This window comes from Canis lupus, chromosome 8 (assembly GCF_003254725.2).
Source record: "Canis lupus dingo isolate Sandy chromosome 8, ASM325472v2, whole genome shotgun sequence".
Lineage (NCBI taxonomy): Eukaryota > Metazoa > Chordata > Mammalia > Carnivora > Canidae > Canis > Canis lupus.
Window position 1 is genome coordinate 12,358,328 of NC_064250.1, and position 17,355 is coordinate 12,375,682.

General features: G+C 40.0%; 1 protein-coding gene and 1 long non-coding RNA gene across 7 annotated transcripts in view; one reads left to right on the forward strand and one right to left on the reverse strand.

Annotated features, from left to right (window-relative positions):
• LOC112657977 (uncharacterized) overlaps positions 1–6,815 on the reverse strand; it is a 40,604-nt gene extending 33,789 nt beyond the window's left edge. The window contains exon 1 of the long non-coding RNA XR_003135412.3: positions 6,751–6,815. This is a non-coding gene — a long non-coding RNA (uncharacterized LOC112657977). The remainder of the gene's footprint in view (positions 1–6,750) is intronic.
• The window catches only part of NPAS3 (neuronal PAS domain protein 3), an 853,690-nt gene that overhangs the window by 392,884 nt on the left and 443,451 nt on the right, over positions 1–17,355 (forward strand). For 4 of the 6 annotated variants that reach the window (XM_049113038.1, XM_049113041.1, XM_035719984.2 and 1 more), the window contains one exon: positions 16,528–16,604. In XM_049113038.1, the coding sequence (XP_048968995.1) occupies positions 16,528–16,604 (77 nt within the window). Of the gene's footprint in view, positions 1–16,521; positions 16,605–17,355 lie in introns of all 6 variants that reach the window. The other 2 variants (XM_035719983.2, XM_025444087.3) reach the window with 1 other exon arrangement.

Genomic DNA, 17,355 nt, shown 5'->3' on the forward strand with positions numbered 1-17,355 from the left:
CCTCTTTCTTTCTTGGTTCTTGTTTTGTTTTTGAAGCCAAATGCTACACTGAACTAGAATAAATATAGGACCCCTGTCTGGGTGGACATAAATTGGTTCAAGAAGAGGTCACACCTCTGAGAGCAAACACACTGAAGAGACAGCTGTAACTACTAGCCAATTAGTCTAACGTTACAGCTACCGGCCAGGGCCTAAACGGGATTCCTGGTATCTGGCTGATAGATGCTTAAAATGACTTTAATTTCCCCAGGATTCCTGGACTATGGTGACTGACTGCCGTAATGCTCTGCGGCTAATAAAATTTCAGATTGACTAATTTACCGGGTAGCTTTACCAAAACATCCAAGTAATCCATACATACTCATTAGAGACAGGTCCAGAACATATTCCCTCAGGACTGATTTGAAAAACCTCGCTGGGATCAGCCTCACTGAGCTTTAGATGCACTGGCACAAATCAGGTGGAGGATCTTCTATGGTTTTAGTGCAGCAATTTATCTGAGTTTTGTAGTTAAAGTTTGAGCATGAGGTAATTAGAGCCCTCCAAGCTTGAAATTCATGAACCTTATTCCCCCTTTAATAGACTCTATGCAGGCTTGCCAAGCTCACCGTTTGACTGATAGTATAGATGGAGGCTTTGTTAAAAGCCTCTGGTCAAAATGTACTTTTAGAAATTTCAAAATCAGGTTTCTTTTCTCTTTAGCTGTTACATGTGTAAACAGGGAAGGCTGCCGCGTGTTATTACCGAGGGTCAGTCGACAGTCTGTTGTGCCCTTTGGAAATATTCACTAGTCAATAATCAAATACATGCAGCCGTGCAGCACCACACCTGCTGTCCAGATGGGTCTGACAACAAACACGACCTGACCAATCCGGACCGAAGGAGAGGGAGCAGAATGCCGTGGGTCTGTTTGGTTTCCTGCACTGTTTATCCCTCTTGGCAAAAACTGGGAGATAACCTTTCTGCTGCTTCCATTGTTGTAGTAGGCAGCGCTTGAGCGTACGTGTCTCTGCATTAGGCAGCCATAATTTCATCAAGCTTCCCAGTACCTACCTCATACACCTCCTTTAAGAAGTTGAGAATGAAAAAAAAAAAAAAGTTGAGAATATAAGTGTAGACTTGGAAGTATACGTATGGATGCATGCACACCTGCCTGTCCACATATGTGCACATAGATATTGGCGTGCCCCATGCCACCAGAGCACCTTTCTCCGTTCACTTGTGTGGGAGGTTCTTATGCTAAAACTCCACAACACAGAATCAAAGTTCAGCTGGAGCCTTAAAGCTTTCCACATGTGCTAAAACATTCTGTCCCCAAGAACCATTGTTATCAGTCTGGTTTGTGAACGAGGCAATGACATGTGATTTACTCTGCCAAATCCACAGAAGTTTTTCTTGCTGTCTTTTTGACTTGCACGTGATTCCTAGGACACACATCTTGGAGAAAGGAGGAGGGAGCTGACGGTTATTCCTGCCTCATCTGTGTCAGATACTGCACTAGGCACTTCACAAATGTTATCTCATTTAGTCCTCAAACAACATGCTGGAGTGGGTAGTGATACGTACATCTCTCTGGTAACCATCTTTCTCTGAGATTTTACTAACTGGCTCAAGGTCACACACCCCCTGCGAGATGACAGATAAGTTCTATTTATATAATATCCCCTTAATGACTTTCTGTAATCTTCCTCATCAAAAGCATTTTGCCAGCACCCGTTTTTATTTTGCTACAAAGAGCTTCTTAAAAACCCAGAATGCATTAAAATATATTTATTCCTTACTGTTTGCTAGGTGGTGATAGGAAATTGTCACAAATATTGAGATTTAGCCCTTGCCACAACTCTTTGGACAAAGAATTATTACCTCACTGCGTAGACGGGAAATCCAAGGCCTGGATGTCAAGTGTCTTACCTTCATCCACCAGCTGGTAAATGGCAGAGCTGAGACTAGAGATGAAGGTTTCTGTCCCTTAGAATTAGGCTCTTTCCACTAAACCTCAACTGTCTCCTCATCTTTTTAAGTACTCTTAAATGCTCAGATGAATAAAAATGTGAAGACCCTTTGACAAGTATTAGAGGGCACAGCTAGACCCAGGCTGACATACTAACTATGGGAGAAGTTCCTTCTAGAGCAGTAATGTCAGAAAATGAGGCAAATACACTTCTGAATGCAATACAGGAAGGAAGAGAGCTTTCTCTTCCTCTCAACTGGGGGTTGTATTCTGAGGAAAAAAGAAGGAGGTGGCAGCAGTGCTACCCGTAAAAGGGAAGTTGGCCCAAGACCATAAGTGACCACATAATCCCTCTCAGATTCTGAAAGCCCCAAGTGAGCTGTCTTCAAAGGGAAGAAGAGACAAAAGCTAGTGAGTTTCAAGAGCAGGATGTGCATTGACTATTTTCTTCTGAGTGCTGAGGATGAGGTTTGTTTCAACAATATTTTGGAAGTTCCAGGAGACATTGTCTTTCTCCATTCCCATCCTGAACATTCACCCTCGCCAAAGGTGAGGCAGTTGTTTTTCTAAGACACAATTCTTGGGAAACAAGGCCTCCTTCTCTCCTACACATAGAAGTTCTTGGTTTCTTTTTTCATTGGCTTAACCAAAATTCACTAAGTAATTCAGGAGGAATAGGAGGTCCTCTTTTGCCTTTTCAATTTCTTTTCCAACAAATAAAAGACACTTTTGTTTTCTCTGATTACTTTATATTCTTTTAGTTCACACCTGGGTACATTAATAATCTGTTGCGATACTAGCCTAAGGGTATTTGACAGATGTTGGCTGCAAGGAGGAATTACTGTGTTTGTGACCCAAGAGTTACAGGAACTCCAAAAGCAGATCCAGGTTACTCCTTTATTTGTAACACTTATGTAAAAGCTTTTGCCATCACAAGAGATAAAGGAAAGAGAGACTGGTAACCAAGTGGACCAGGAAACAGCATCCTCTTCGACGAGGAAATGAAGGACAGTATTGGCCATGTGAGGTGAGGTGGAAACCTTAAAATTGCTCTTTCTATAGCATGGTGCCATCTCTGTAAGTCCATATATAGAATGAGATTTGTAATTTCATAAAATTGGAAGGAAAGTCACTCTAGCAGTAGAGACATGGATCTTAGAAAAGAATGCTTGATTTCCCTATTTACAGTGGAGGAAAACAAGGAAGAGGGAAACCAGTGTGAAATGATGAGTGTGCAGGAGCAGTGGTAGGGAGACTCCTAACAGTAGAGGAAAAGGGGTGGTTTCAAGAAGACAATGATGGCTTGATTTAGATGTATTTAGACATATTTTCCTTTAGAAATATACTTCAGAATGTGAATCATCGATGATTATGTTGTCTGACCATCATCTAGAAGAACTTGTTCTGAACCTGAGAGCCTATTGGCTGGTTGAGACACCTCACCATGAAGCATCATTTTTGTAGATTGAGGTGATACTAAAATATTGATTTTTTTAAAGTTATGTGTTACTCATTTCTCAGCCTAACCTTAACTCTGGACAGTTTTGTAGCTTCTTTCAGGGTTTTCCATCTTCTGTATCTTGTGGCTATTGCCTGCTGTTTCTTAGGATATAAACATTCTAAAGTCACTTAAAAAAACGTTGTCATCCTGGGTATTCTCCGACTTCTCTTCCTTGCCCATCCTTTATCCCTTATTCTCTTTCCTTTCACTTACAGATTTCTAAAAAAGGAATTTAAAGTGTGTAAGTCATGGTCATCACCTATCATTTACTCAGTGGACAGCAATGCCCCCACCCAAGGTCTTGAGAGCTCTCCCATGGCATTTGACATAGTTGAAGAGTTGCTCCTTCAAATGTTCTGTTCTTCTTCTATATACGTGGGGCCATCACCTCTTTTTCCACCTCCTACCCCTCTAATGGTTCATTCTCAGGCTCTTTACTGACTCCCCTTCCTCTCTATAAATGCAGACGTTCCCCAGGCTGGGTCCTAGCCCTTCCTTGTTCAAGCCCTTCTGTGGCTTCTCTACCTACTTGTATACTAATGGCTTGCAGGCTATTCCTCACATCTGTCACACCTTTACCTGGAGCCTCAGGTCTGCCAGACATCTCCTCTCAGTAGCCCTGTCCTAAAGATATCCCAGCTCAATGTCCCATCTTGTTAGCACCTTCTCCTCTAAGTGTCCCATTGCAGGGAATGATTGAACCATATATACCATTTGCCATCCAGACACCTGGATTTCACACTGACTCTTCCTTTTCCCTTAATAGTCAATTTACAAATGCTCCCAGTCTCACCTTCTAAATACCTTTAGAATCAAACTCGTCTTTATAGTCTTTCTACTTATTTCCCAAGATTAACTCATCATTATTTCTTGTCTAGATTATGCAGCAGCCATAGTTTCATCTTCCTTGCAAACACAATTCTATCCTGTGCATTACTACCCAGTTGATAGAACACCTACATGAGCTCACGTTCCTCTTCTTTTCAGACTCTTAGAATGGATCCCAATTACTATAAGTAAATTATGAACTCCTTTGCAGTATTTGTAAGGCCATTTGTGACTTAGCCTATGGATGCCTTGTGCCATTTTTTTTTCCCTACAGGGGAACTTACATGTTTTGCTGAATTTGTGCCATTGTGTATGCCCTTCTCTCTATCTCAACCACACACCTCTTACTGCCACCAGTCCCTGGCTTGTTTGCCTGGAAAATTTCTCTTCGCTTCTGTCCCGAGTATCTTCCTCTCTTTTAAATCTTTGAATTTGATGTGTCCTGTCCTAAGATCCTCTAAGTAAACCATTATTTTATTACAATTGATATTTCTGTCTCCCCCGTCTCTAGATTCCCTGAGGCTACTGACTCTGCCATTTCCTGAACTTGATAAGGTTCTCCCATCTCAGGGCCTCTATGCTTTGTCTTTCTTCACCTGGGTATCATGTCATTCTTTGACTTTATCTTTCTCTCTACTCAGATGTACTGTAGGTGACGTCTTTCCTGAATTTTTTATCTTATACAGAAATTCCTACTACCTTATCCCCTTCTTCCCTTTATTTTCCTTCATGCTACTTACATAATTAGATATGTGTATTGTTTTTGTTGTCTGCTCCCTTCCTCCCTCCCCACTGTGTGAGCTCCCTGCAGACATGTTTGTCTGCTTTGCTTACTCTTCTGTGGGTTATCACTAAAGTGCCTGGCACCTAGTGGGCCCTCAATTAATACTTCGGTGAGTGTTTGAATTGTATCCTTTCCAACCAACATAATACTTGGCACAGAGTAAATACTCAGTAAAAGGTTTATTAAAAGAATAAACATGGAGTATGCATTTGACTGTGGTTAAATAAATTGCCATGTCTGAACCCACTAAACTGAAGAGACCAGTAGCTTCCTGGAAAAAAAGAATCAAGACAGCTGGAAGACAAATAAAAATGACTGGCTAGTGGCAAAGTCCATTCTCATCAGAATGCTGGTTCAGTTATTCAGTTCAGATTTTTGGCAAGTGATGCAGATTCTTTTTCAGAAAATGTTGATTGATTGCACAGTTGTACCCACTTCATTTGCAAACCTTCATTATCTCTTTTTCCTTTCCTCCCTCCGTCTGCATTTAGAAGGGGAGGAGCTGTGTATAATTCTACAAAGCAATTTTTGTGAATAAACCAACTTACTGGCTGCTGCTTTCAATCTCGCAGTTCCACACAGAATACAAGTGTCTGCTTTAGTTCTGTGCTCTCTCTTGCCTGGGTCTGTTGCATTCATTCATTTGTGTATTCATTTAATTTGTCATTCAAGATATCATTTGTTCAGTCCCCTTTAGTGCCAACCTGGTACAACGTGGCTGTTGTCTAAAGTGAGAGTTCTTGGCCTGAGGTGGGTGGATGGGTTGCAGAGGCTCTCTGGGATTTTTGTAATTGTGTACACAAAATGTTGTGTTTGAATATTGCCTCAGGAAGAGAGTTTGCTTAAACATCTCTGTTATTCCAAGCAAGCAATACGTTAAGAAACTCTGATAGAGAGAGGCTTGAGCTGAGCCTTGAATCTAAATAACAGGTCTTCAAATTAGGGTTTTTCTCCTTGCTATGTTTCATGGTGGTGGTAAGTATGAAAGAGTATGCTTCTGTGTGTCCTAAGTCTAGGTCTGACAGTTTTGGCAGCCTGTTTACTATCTTGACACTCCAAATAGTGCCCACATTTCTTAGTTTCTAACTGCCTAAATCCAACTCTGTAGGTTCCCAAGAGGCAGATGGTGATGATGATACAGACCTTGATCTGCTAACATAAGCAAGACCTAGTGCCTGCTCAGTTACCATTGATAATTGTGTGGGCTTTTGTTTATATGAAATCAGAAGGAAGATGGTGGGGTTTTAAGAGCTGATTTTGGTTTCCAGTGGTGGTGACTGTGTACATTTACCTAATCAAGTTATGTCTGAGGCATTCAGCATCTTAAAATGAATGCCAATTACTGCTGGAATAGGCCGTGAGTGAATCCTTCAAAAGAAAATTCAGTGGGCAGTTGCTGACACTCAGTGAATTGCTGGCTCTTTGCCCAAGTATGTGTGAAATGTTTGCACTGGTTTGAGGCCCTGATTGCAGTTGGCTCACAGAGTTTGTGGTGACACTGTAGATTTGATATCATGCCACAGGAAAGGCAGAGCCCAGGGATAACATACAGAGAAACAAAATATTACTAATATTTAAAAAATAATCATTCCTGAATATTTCTAATATTTAGGAAAAATGTAGTCCCAGTATTTCTTTTAAAATTGGAATAAAGATAATGATTTAGAAAAGTCATCTTTGGCTTACCTTCTGCTTTTCATACTGTGGAGAGAGCTGACATGTGTTGAATGCCTCCCTTGGGCTCAGCACAGGGCTCTAGAATGTTCATTTATTCACAAATATTTATTGTGTACCTTCTGTGTTCTGGGCTCTATTCTACCTGTTAGGGTTTCAGCAGTGCACAAAATGATTTCCCCAGCTTATGAAGATAAAAGACTAGCAGGGGAGAGAGATGATATGAGAATAAGTTCCAGAAGGAAAATTAAAGTGAGGCAGGGTTTGTCACATGTCTCACAACAGCCCTATGAAGCATTAACCCTTCTGACAGATTGGGAAGTTGAGGCCCACAGAGCCTAACTTGTTCAAGACCACCCAGCTACTTAGAGACAAAAGGAGGATTTCAAACTTGGTCAGCCTGACTCCAGAACCCAAATCCTTTCCTCTGTTCCTGTCTCTCTTTGAACTCTTCCTGCAAGCAGACGGCAGGAAGCATTTTAGGGAAAGGAATCGGACATCCTACAATAAGGACCTGAGTCACCCTCGTCCCCTTCAGAACTCCCAAGATGTTGTGACAGTCTGTTTGGTGACTGACTTATCTCACATGGTGCCAGGCCGTCTGCTGTGATGTAGGCATATGCTTCAGGGCTTTGATGTCAGCTGTGGTGTATAAGTATTGCAGGAACAGCGTAAGGTCAGGGTCTTCAGACCCAGTGGAGTGGACCTTGATGTAATCATGTGACTATAAAGCTATAGTATTGAATCTCAGGAAGGTGCTATGGTAATGGGGGCACCCAGCCTTGCAAGTGACTGTAGGAGTGTGACAGCCCAGTGATGTTGCCGCTAAGGGAAAGCAAGTTGGAGTGAGCAAGATGATGAGCCTGAAACCTTGCTGTGTGTAACTACGTTAATGTGCATTTGTCCTTGCCTTCAAGCTGACCAGTGGGCCCCACAGAGGGTTTTTTGTTTTGTTTTGTTTTGTTTTGTTTTTGGTATATATGCTGCCAAAGTGAGTACTCAGTCTTAACTATTATATATTTCACTGTCCTTGTGACCTCACCTTCCATACCCCAGTTCCACCATACCCCTACTCTGACCTTTCCTGTCCCCACTCTCCCTGTCTCCATCCTGAATTAAAGTTGATAATTGCACATTTATTAGATTTTATTCATTTGCTTATGTGTCCATCTCCCCACTAGACTCTGATCACCGAGAAGGTCAGGGTGGTGCCTTTCCATCTTAATATTCTCTGACCACACCCAGCACAGAGGAGAGCCTCAACACATAGTTTGCACACATATTTTACTTTAGCTTTTGTCTGCTGATGTATAAAGAATGCACCTAGAAATGAAAATAGGAACCTTGCTTATATCTCTAGCACCTAGGTCGGTGAGGTTAATATCTTTTTGTTTTTAATTTTATTTATTTATTCATGAGAGACAGAGAGAGAGAGAAAGAGGCAATGACACAGGCAGAGGGAGAGGCAGGCTCCATGCTGGGAGCCTGACGCAGGACTCGATCCCTAGTCTCCAGGATCACACCTTGGGCTGCAGGCAGCACTAAACCACTGCGCCACTGGGGCTGCCCGGTTAATATCTTTTATATTGCTAAGCATTCATTAAATTTTGGATGAATAAATGTAATGCCATAGCCTGAGATGGTTAAGCTTTGGAAATTGATCAGAATGACTTTCAAGCAGGTGCTGTTATAAGCAGAGCATTGTGTCCTTTGGGCCAACACCCCAGTGCTTCATGGAACTATTTATGTTGACTCTACTTTTGACAGAAAGTCACTAAATGCACTGCCAAGCATTGATGTGGAGGGAGGGCTATAGGGGAGAAAACGCAAATGTGACTGAATATATGTGAATGGAGAGAGAAGAGGAAGAGGGCAAGAGACATTGCCTTCTTTCTCCCACAGAAACACAAGCTGCTGCCTGCACATCCTGCATTTCTTAGTTCCCTGTCCTATCAATGGCCTAGGAAAGCCTGAAGGATGAATGGAGCATTAGACTGGAAGTAATAAGATTGTGCCTGACTTACCTCTGAATTTGTAGCAGATGTTACAAATGTCATAACATGAAACTTGGGGATCAGACTTGGAAAACAAAATCGAGGTAACAGATGTGGACCTCTTCCTTTTACCATGGAGTGCTGACCTACATCATACTGATTTGTTGATAATCTCTACCCTCTCCTACTGGGTGGAAGCATGCCACTCAGTCTGTGAGCTGCTCAGGTCAGAAGGGGTGACAGTGACAGTGGCACTCCACTGAAAGGATTGTAAAATAGTTTTTAAAAATGAAAGTCAAAGCCTTTTTTTTTCCAGACCCTACTGAGAGAGCAAACCAAATCCAACCCCCATTAAAAATTTAAAATTCTCCAAAATCTTTTCAGCTTATTAGTAAGGAGGATCCTTCCTATCAATTAAAAGACAGGTTTTAAACCTTGCCAACTTAGTGTGGCATTGAGATCTCCAATTTGGCGTGATCTATTTTTCTGTTTAAGAGCTGTGATCAGAGGGTACTTGGTGTCTTTTTATAAACTCTGCATTTAATTCATGAGAACACACAGTATTTCTTTCTGACATAGAATAGGTAATAATTCCACCTAGAGGAAGCGGTCATTAGAGGAAGGGGAATTTATATAAGAACAAAAACAATAACAACAATAAAAGAAGAAGCTCAAAACTATAGCCTGTAGATTGTACTCAGAAAGCAGAGCACCTTCATACATCAGGCACATGTTCAGGCTCCGAGCCCAGGCCAGTGTCTGTGTGGCCCACTTGACCTTCTATCATACAGAACCGCCTCATTCAGTGGTTTGCATCTCTGTCATTTGTCTTTGTGTGTCGAGTACCTAGCAGAGCACCTGCCATATGGTCAGGGTCAATACATGTTCATCACTGTAGCCCTGAAGCCAGAAATAGTTTCTGTCCTCTTGCTGAGTTCATGTTAGGTAAAAATCAGGACTCCTCACCACTCATGGATTCTGTATTCTTCATTCTAAAGTCACTTGATAACTGCCCCACTCTTAAAACTTCCCCAGATTGAAAACGGGTGAAATCCGCTGTAGTGCACATCTCTGCCGGGGATCCAAGGATGAGAATTAGTCATGATCAGTAACTTTCTTACCTTTATTTTGTAAAGAAAAGAAGAATTTCTCATACCCTTCACTGTGTAAACGGGATTACATAGGTAACTTTCAACTTTGCATCCTAAAGCAAGACCTGTAGCAAGTTGTTGAAGCCAAGAAACATACTCCGAGATGACTTAGGTGTCTTGTAAGTTATTGCTGGACTTTGGTCCTTTAAAAGTACCCCTTTTTATATACATTGTTATTTTGACATGATTAAGGAAGTAAAATTGGAATCATCAAGTAACACCTTCCCTTTTTAGAAAGTCCTGATAGGATTTGTAACAAGCATATCCTCATCTGTTGTCCGGTCTGATACCATGCTCTTCTCTGCCAAAGCCTTCTGGCATCTCTTAAGGATTCCCCTTATGTACCCCACCCAGGCTGTGGATCATGCCTGCATCTTCCTGAGATTTCTTTCCAGGACACATTGGCTGTCAGAGCTCCGTCATTCCCTCAGGTGCCTGTCACCCCAAGAAACAGCTTCACCCACTGTCTGAAGAATGTCATTGTCTAGGGGAAGTTTGGGTCCTCTCATGAAGAATGCTAATCAACCTTTATCATAGCCCATATTAAGGACATTATAATAGTTCCTATAATAACTAGCAGCTTGTCAGAAAGGCTAGTATTCTTTCTCCCCAGCTACAGATGGAGAAATCCCTGCTTTGGTAGCTAGAAACTCTCATTTTCTTCAAGGAAAAGGAAGGCAGCATGGGCAAAGTGAGTTTTGGAAAGGAAATATTGGAATAAAAGAAGTCCCTGCAACTTGTTGCACAAAAGCCTTGTCCAGACTTATTATATACAGTAATGCTTGGGCGCTGTTTCCCTTTTAGATGACTTTGCCATTTTGATGTAGAAAATCCGTAAAGAAATGTCTTCAAAAATCATATGGCCAGTATTTAGTTCTTCAGAAGATAAGAAGTGCATGATGCACAAATCCCAGACTAAACACATTTATGGAATGTTGTATGCTTTCCCCTTAGTTCTTCCTAGTTGAAGCCATATAGATAGGCTTGCTTGCTTTCTTCCTTCCTTTCTTTTTTTTTTTTTTTTTTTTGAGAAAAGCAGACATGGTTTCTTTTCCCCAAATTAAGTAATTCATTTGTATGTATTAATACTTTCGTAGTCATATCATCTCTAATGCTTCTGCTAATGCATTCAATCCATACTTAAATTGTGTGAGAAATTTATATATGTGTTGCATCAAAGAATTTTTAAATCAGCATAAGACTTCTTAGAGTTTCAGTTATTTTGCTGGATTAAATACCTCTTTTTTGTCTAAATTGGTAATATATATAATGCATTCCTGGGGTCTGGGATATGAATTATACACATGTATTTTGTGATGTTTAAAAATGGCTAAATAGGAATTTTAAAATGAATCCAAAGTGTACCATTCTTGAATAGAGGAGGTTTTCTTTCTTGTATTTATCGTTAATCATTCACATGCCCCACGAACAGTGCTTGTCCCCATTTCTCCTCTTTTGGTCATCTATATTTTAAATAGCCAACTAATATTTGTGATGGTACATTGAAAAAGCATTGTTAGCATTTGTTTTCAGATATTTACATGATGAATTGTATGGAAACTCCACATATGGTAGGGACAACAGAGTTTCAGCGACAGCACTGCTGTACTGGTGAAGTTGGTACCAAGCTCTACTTCTTCCAGTATCTCCTCTCCCTCGCAATCTGAAATTCCCCCACTGTCTAAGTCTTGCAGAACCAGTGAGGGGTTTACAGTTGAAAGGATGCAAATTGTGACTATGAGCAGTAGGCAGAGCTATGTGGACCGGTTTCAGAATGAAGATTTGGTCCCATATGACATGAAAACATAGACATTTTTATTCTGATAGGGACACACAAGGCACATACCCTCTCCTTATAAACTTCGGAGGCTCCTCCCTGGGAAAACCCTTCCTGGCTTCCCTTGCTCTACAGTGAGGGAGGCTAATTGAGATTCTTCAAGGGAAATCCCTTTTCTTTTCTTCCGTAGCCATGGAAAGATTCATTAAGCATTCTATCCTCCATTCTTTCCCAGACCCTGACTTTGCTTACCCCAAGTGCTAAAGCCCAGGGAGTGATGTCCAGTATTCCATTAAGCATGCCCTTTCGTCCTCTCCACCCCCCACGTCAGTGTGGGAACGGAGCCTTGCCTCTTGAAGGATGAGTTCAGAGGGCAGCCATAAAGCTTGCCTTTTTATTAGGTGGTTGATTCCATTCTTGAACTACTACCTGCAGAACTTTGAGGCTGCGTTTACTTACCCATCCTGCCATATTACTCCCCCCAGAGGGGGGCCGGGTGAGAAAAGATCTCTGAAATGGCCTCCTCTACTTGCCAATGGCTACTTTTCCCTAATAAAACAGTCCTTTGGAAACCCTGCCTCGCAGTGTCCTACTCCTCTTCACTTTGAATCTCTTTTTCAAATCTTTTAAATAACAAGGCTATTTCTCTCTCCTGCCTGTGGCTTACCTTCCGCTTGTGAACTGCAGTTGGTGAGGAGCTGGGGTGGCTCCACCTTCTCTGGAAATGGGGGTGGGAAGAGTTAGTTATGAGGGAAAAGGGCGATGCAGGACACAAGGCAAGTAGGGCCCGTGACTTTTCCCCCTTTCATTATGTGTGTCCACTGAGCTGTCCTGTTTCTGTTTTGTAATGGGTTCTTCTGTGGCAAGCTGACCTTTTGGCTGAATAGGTCAAACTCCCACTGAGCGCTAATCCTCAGCCTTCCTGGCGATTGTGTATCCCCGAAGGTGACAAGCACTGGTTAGGAATATGACTGGGGGTGTGTGGTGTATTTCCCAAAAGAGGGATTGTCTTTTACCGCACTGAATTAATTCCCAGAGACTACCTTGCAAGGTACTCGAGTCAATATTGGAATATTATTGCCGACATTGTTGAGGGACAAAACTAATGTTTCAGATGTGTATTTCTAGTTTGTGGTTTCCTTCTGTGTCTTCCATTTTTTAATGAGGGAAAAAGTCAGATTCACAGTCCTGATGCCTCATTGTATCATTCTAGATTTCTGAAACAATCAGAATTTCTTTGGCTGGTTTGTTAAAAATCCTTCTCCCTATGAATTTCTTCCACGTAAAGTCTCTTCAAATTCTAGGTGTTTTGTTTTTAATCCTGGCAAAACATGAGTGTTGCTGGTGTTTGTTGATAATTATATGCTAGATCTAGTTTTATTCTGAATTGCTTAAAATTTTCTTTTGGACCGTTTATTAGGTTTCATAACGCAAGTAACCTACAGTAATTGTAGGTAACCTACAGTAACTACCTACGTGGTTAGCAATTTTCAGCATCAAGTTTGTACTTAGTAAATGCTGAATCAATTTTGAAGTCGAATTGTTGTATTTTTTTTCTTTTAATAGTTTTTCAACTTACACAATTCTCACATCTCACTGTCAGTGTCCATGAGTTAGGGACATATTCTTCACAGATAAGGGATTACATGTTCCATTTATTTAACAACATGTTGTTTTTCGGTTTTGTTCAGTTAATTTAATTAGTGTTCTTTACATTTCAAAAGGTAGTATCTTTTAATAGAACGAACAAATAGATGAAATTATGGCAGTAGATGAGATGAAACAGTGACCCATCCATCAGTAAGTGTACATTTGTCTGCACTACTAAATGGTTTCAGAAACTGTTGACTTCCAAAACACAAAAATCTGAGAATACTTCATAAGCAGTGTGTTACTTTTCTGAAAATGACGGACTTCATAAAGGAAACACCTCTTTAGTTTTTCATAGGCATTAATGATACTCTATTAGCAAAATGAGATTAACACAGAGGAACAAAATAACTCTATTTGCATTGTTCCTGAGTTACCAAATGATTGTCTCAGTTCCCCAGATGCGATAGGATAAAAAGTACAAAACAAGAACTGCATATTTAACATCTATTCGTTACCAATAATGCCAGAGTCAGAGCTGGGCTTCTACCAGGGGCATAATGGGCTCCTGTTTAACATATTTATGTTGGCTGTAAAATTAGGAACTGTCATTACAGCCCCACATCACCTGCATAAGTGCAAAACATATAAATCAAGAGAAGTTCCAGTGCTATAAAAATGCCATTGAATAGAATCGTATGAAACCACTTACAAGACACTTGTGTGTGATGCTAGCATGTACTGGGATGCACATTCCGATTTCTGGAGGATCTGAGAAACAAAGAATAACTGTGCAGGTAGGTAGGGCTCATGAATGTAACACCTGATGAAGATGTGTGGGATACCCCTGCTGACAAAATTTTTAAACAAGATTCCCAATTATTTCTGCATTTGCAGCATTTACTTAGAGAATAGCCTGAGCCCTAAGTGAAGAAAAAGCAGGAAAAAAAAAAAAAAGGGCCATCACTGGCCAGGCTTGAATAACCTCGCAGCACCCCACTGAAGTCAACGTTCCTCCGCTTCCAAAAGGCAGTTGGGCTGCCATCTGTTGTTACTGGAGCATGTCTCTTGGGCCTCCTGGTAAATAAAATGCTCCTTATGTTTGCTGTGATGTTTTTGGGTCCTCTATAGGTTGGGAGCTGTGCTCTCCTGGCCTCTTCATAATCCAGCTTTTTGTAGACTAGTCTACATTCTCTAAAACGAGTCCATTTCTTCTGTGAAGTGCAATGGTTTATATTGAACTTCATGATTGGAAGTCCTGAAATGCCCACAAATTATGAACTATTATTAATAAGGAGCTTTCTGGATCCTCATTACTGCCTCAAAAAGAGAGTGGACACTTTTGAAGTTTATAAACCCCCACCTCTCTCCCTCCCAGAAGCTCCCCCACAACAATCTTAAAAAAAAAAAAAAAAAAAAGACTGCAGATTTTATTCATGTGGGATCATTCACACCAAGCTACCATAATGTGCAATTAACACTCTAGAAACTGAAAACAGTATTCAGCAAGACAGCTGCATTATCAAAAATGCCAAAGGAGTTTTGAAGGGAGTAATGTGCATGTTAGAATAGGAAATTAATCAGAAATGTGCACATACACACACAGTAGTAGTGTCTTAAATATATCTGAATATTAAATTTTTAAGAATCTCAAGTCTATACTTATAGTAAGGATTAATGTTAGGATAGAAAACTGATTTTTCTATTTTAAAATTATTGTGTGTTTTGCTTCCGAAGCAAATGAGGAAGTTAGAATAGAGATTTCTAAGATCCCTTCCAGCTGGAATATTCTGTGATAATAATCACTCTTCAATTATATTTTATAAATTTTCCCATTGAAAAAAATGCCCCTTTTATTTTCTCTTGCCAGTCATAATGATACTTAACACTCATGCTATTTTCAAAGTGCCTTTCAGACATTGCAGACACTAACTCACAATTGCTGGGGTAAACTGCCTACTTCTGCACAGCACAATAATCATAAGTACATTTATATTATAATCCCTACTAAGCTATGGATCCAACTGACTGACTTAGTAACTGCAATGAAGCAGAATTATCCCAGCAGCATTTTGCTAGAGTTTTCTTGTCAACTAGCTAAAAGTGTTTTTTTTTTTTTTAAGCTAGTGGGGCTTTGGTTTTATTTCAATTCATAGTGTGTAGGTTCAAGGAAGGTAGAGGTTTATAATAAAATTTTCAAGAACAGGAAAACTTGAGGAATTTACTTGTTGGAAATAAGGAACAGATCTAAATATTTCCTTCCAGAAATTACCGTAAAGCAGATACTTATGTTTGAGGACTTTTTCTAAAAAATGAAAAAATTACCCAGGACAGATTTGAAAGCAACTGGTGACCTCATGCAAAAGAAAATTAGTAAAGGAAAGAACCTTGATCCTGGAACCCACAAATATCCTGCATTAGGCTCACTTTTGTTAAGGATTAGTGGAGGCTCCTTGAGTGTAGGGATCTGTAGACAACACATGTAGGGTCTGCCAAGTAGGGAACAACAGACTGTAAGTTAGGAGGAGAACCAGAGGATTTGGATAAGACAACAGTCACTTCCACTTCCATGGTGAGGCACATGCTAGGTGAGAGTCCACCTGGGCTTCTTGCAGGTCCTGTAGGAATAGTTACACATGAGTGTTCAGTAAATATGAAATCCAGTCATCCTGAGACACTTAACACTAGTGCAAACAGTCATTAATGAGAATCTCTTATCTGACATGTTATGCTTATTAAATTGTGATAAAGTTATTGCATTAGAATATTTTTTAAAAATGTCCTGTTTGCTTTTTCCTAGCCTAGAAGATATGAAAGGTTTAGATCCTGGAGGGTTGGGGCCGGGGTAGGGGGAGGTGCTGGGGGAGAAGGTGGGCAGGCAGTTATGTATGCTTTACAAAAAACAATCCTTTTATGTTTTAAGAAAAACAGTTTGCTAATTTATTTTAAAGAAATGTAAAGATTCATCATTTTGCTCCAGTGTAGGAAAAACAGTTCAAAATGTAAAAGTGAAAAAGTCTAGATGTGGTTGTTACTGTTTGCAGAAATTAATATTCTTAGTTGAAAATTTAGTCTGGTCTCTGCTTTTGCTCAGGCCACTCAAAATCAAAATTAACACTGGACTGTGTTTCTTTCAGAGCTCTTTGATATAGTAACCACCTGGTGATATAGTTAGTGGGAAATGAAGTTCAAGGTGTGAATTAGAGCTCCAACTTAATTTGTTTTCTTCTTTTTTTTTTTTCTTCCTTTTTCTTCTTTGTTTTTTAATAAGTTATAGGTGCGCCACGAAGGAGAAGTCCCAGTGCACTGGCCATTGAAGTATTTGAAGCACACTTGGGAAGTCACATTTTGCAGGTAACTAAAAGCGAAAGAAGCTTGCTTACATTTTACTAAGAAAAATTCATGTGTTTAGTCTTTATTTTAAAAAATAGTCTTAGATATCAGCTATGTGCATGACTGTTGTTTTATCTTGGAATTATGAAATTCTTATGAATTTATTTTTTTCTTTTTAGAAAGCCATCCCTTGAGAGAATATTAATGAGAAAGGGAGGGCAAGTATTGTTTGTGCTGTAATAATTGAGATAAATTGCACTATTCAGTTGATGTGCAATGTATAGTAGCTGGCTGTTCCCAGAATGATTGTGTGTGTGCTGCATTTGTAAGTGGATATATGTGTGTGTCTTTGGAGCTATATATTGTTTTTGGAAGAGCAAAATTTTGTTGTGACAGTAATGTGACATTTTTATGTGTTGCCAAATTTCAGTTGTTCTTTGCTTGAGTTTGTATTCATAAGCGCTTTCAATCTTAACATTTGCCTCTCCAAATTACAAGCTTTCTCAGAATGAAAATTTAAAGTATATTTTTAGGTAAAGTATATTTTTAAGACAAATAATAATAATTGATTTTGCCAATGAATTCCATGACAAGTAAATGCGAGGGTTACTAGATTGGAACTGCAGTCATTTAGTCCTAGGTAAGATTCATCCCAAACTTTGCATCTCGCTTACTCAAAACAATTTTCCCTTAAGACTTTACTATGACTTCAACATATCTAGGGATAATTGTTCTGCATCGTTTCTGCTTCCAGGATGAATGTTGACATGGC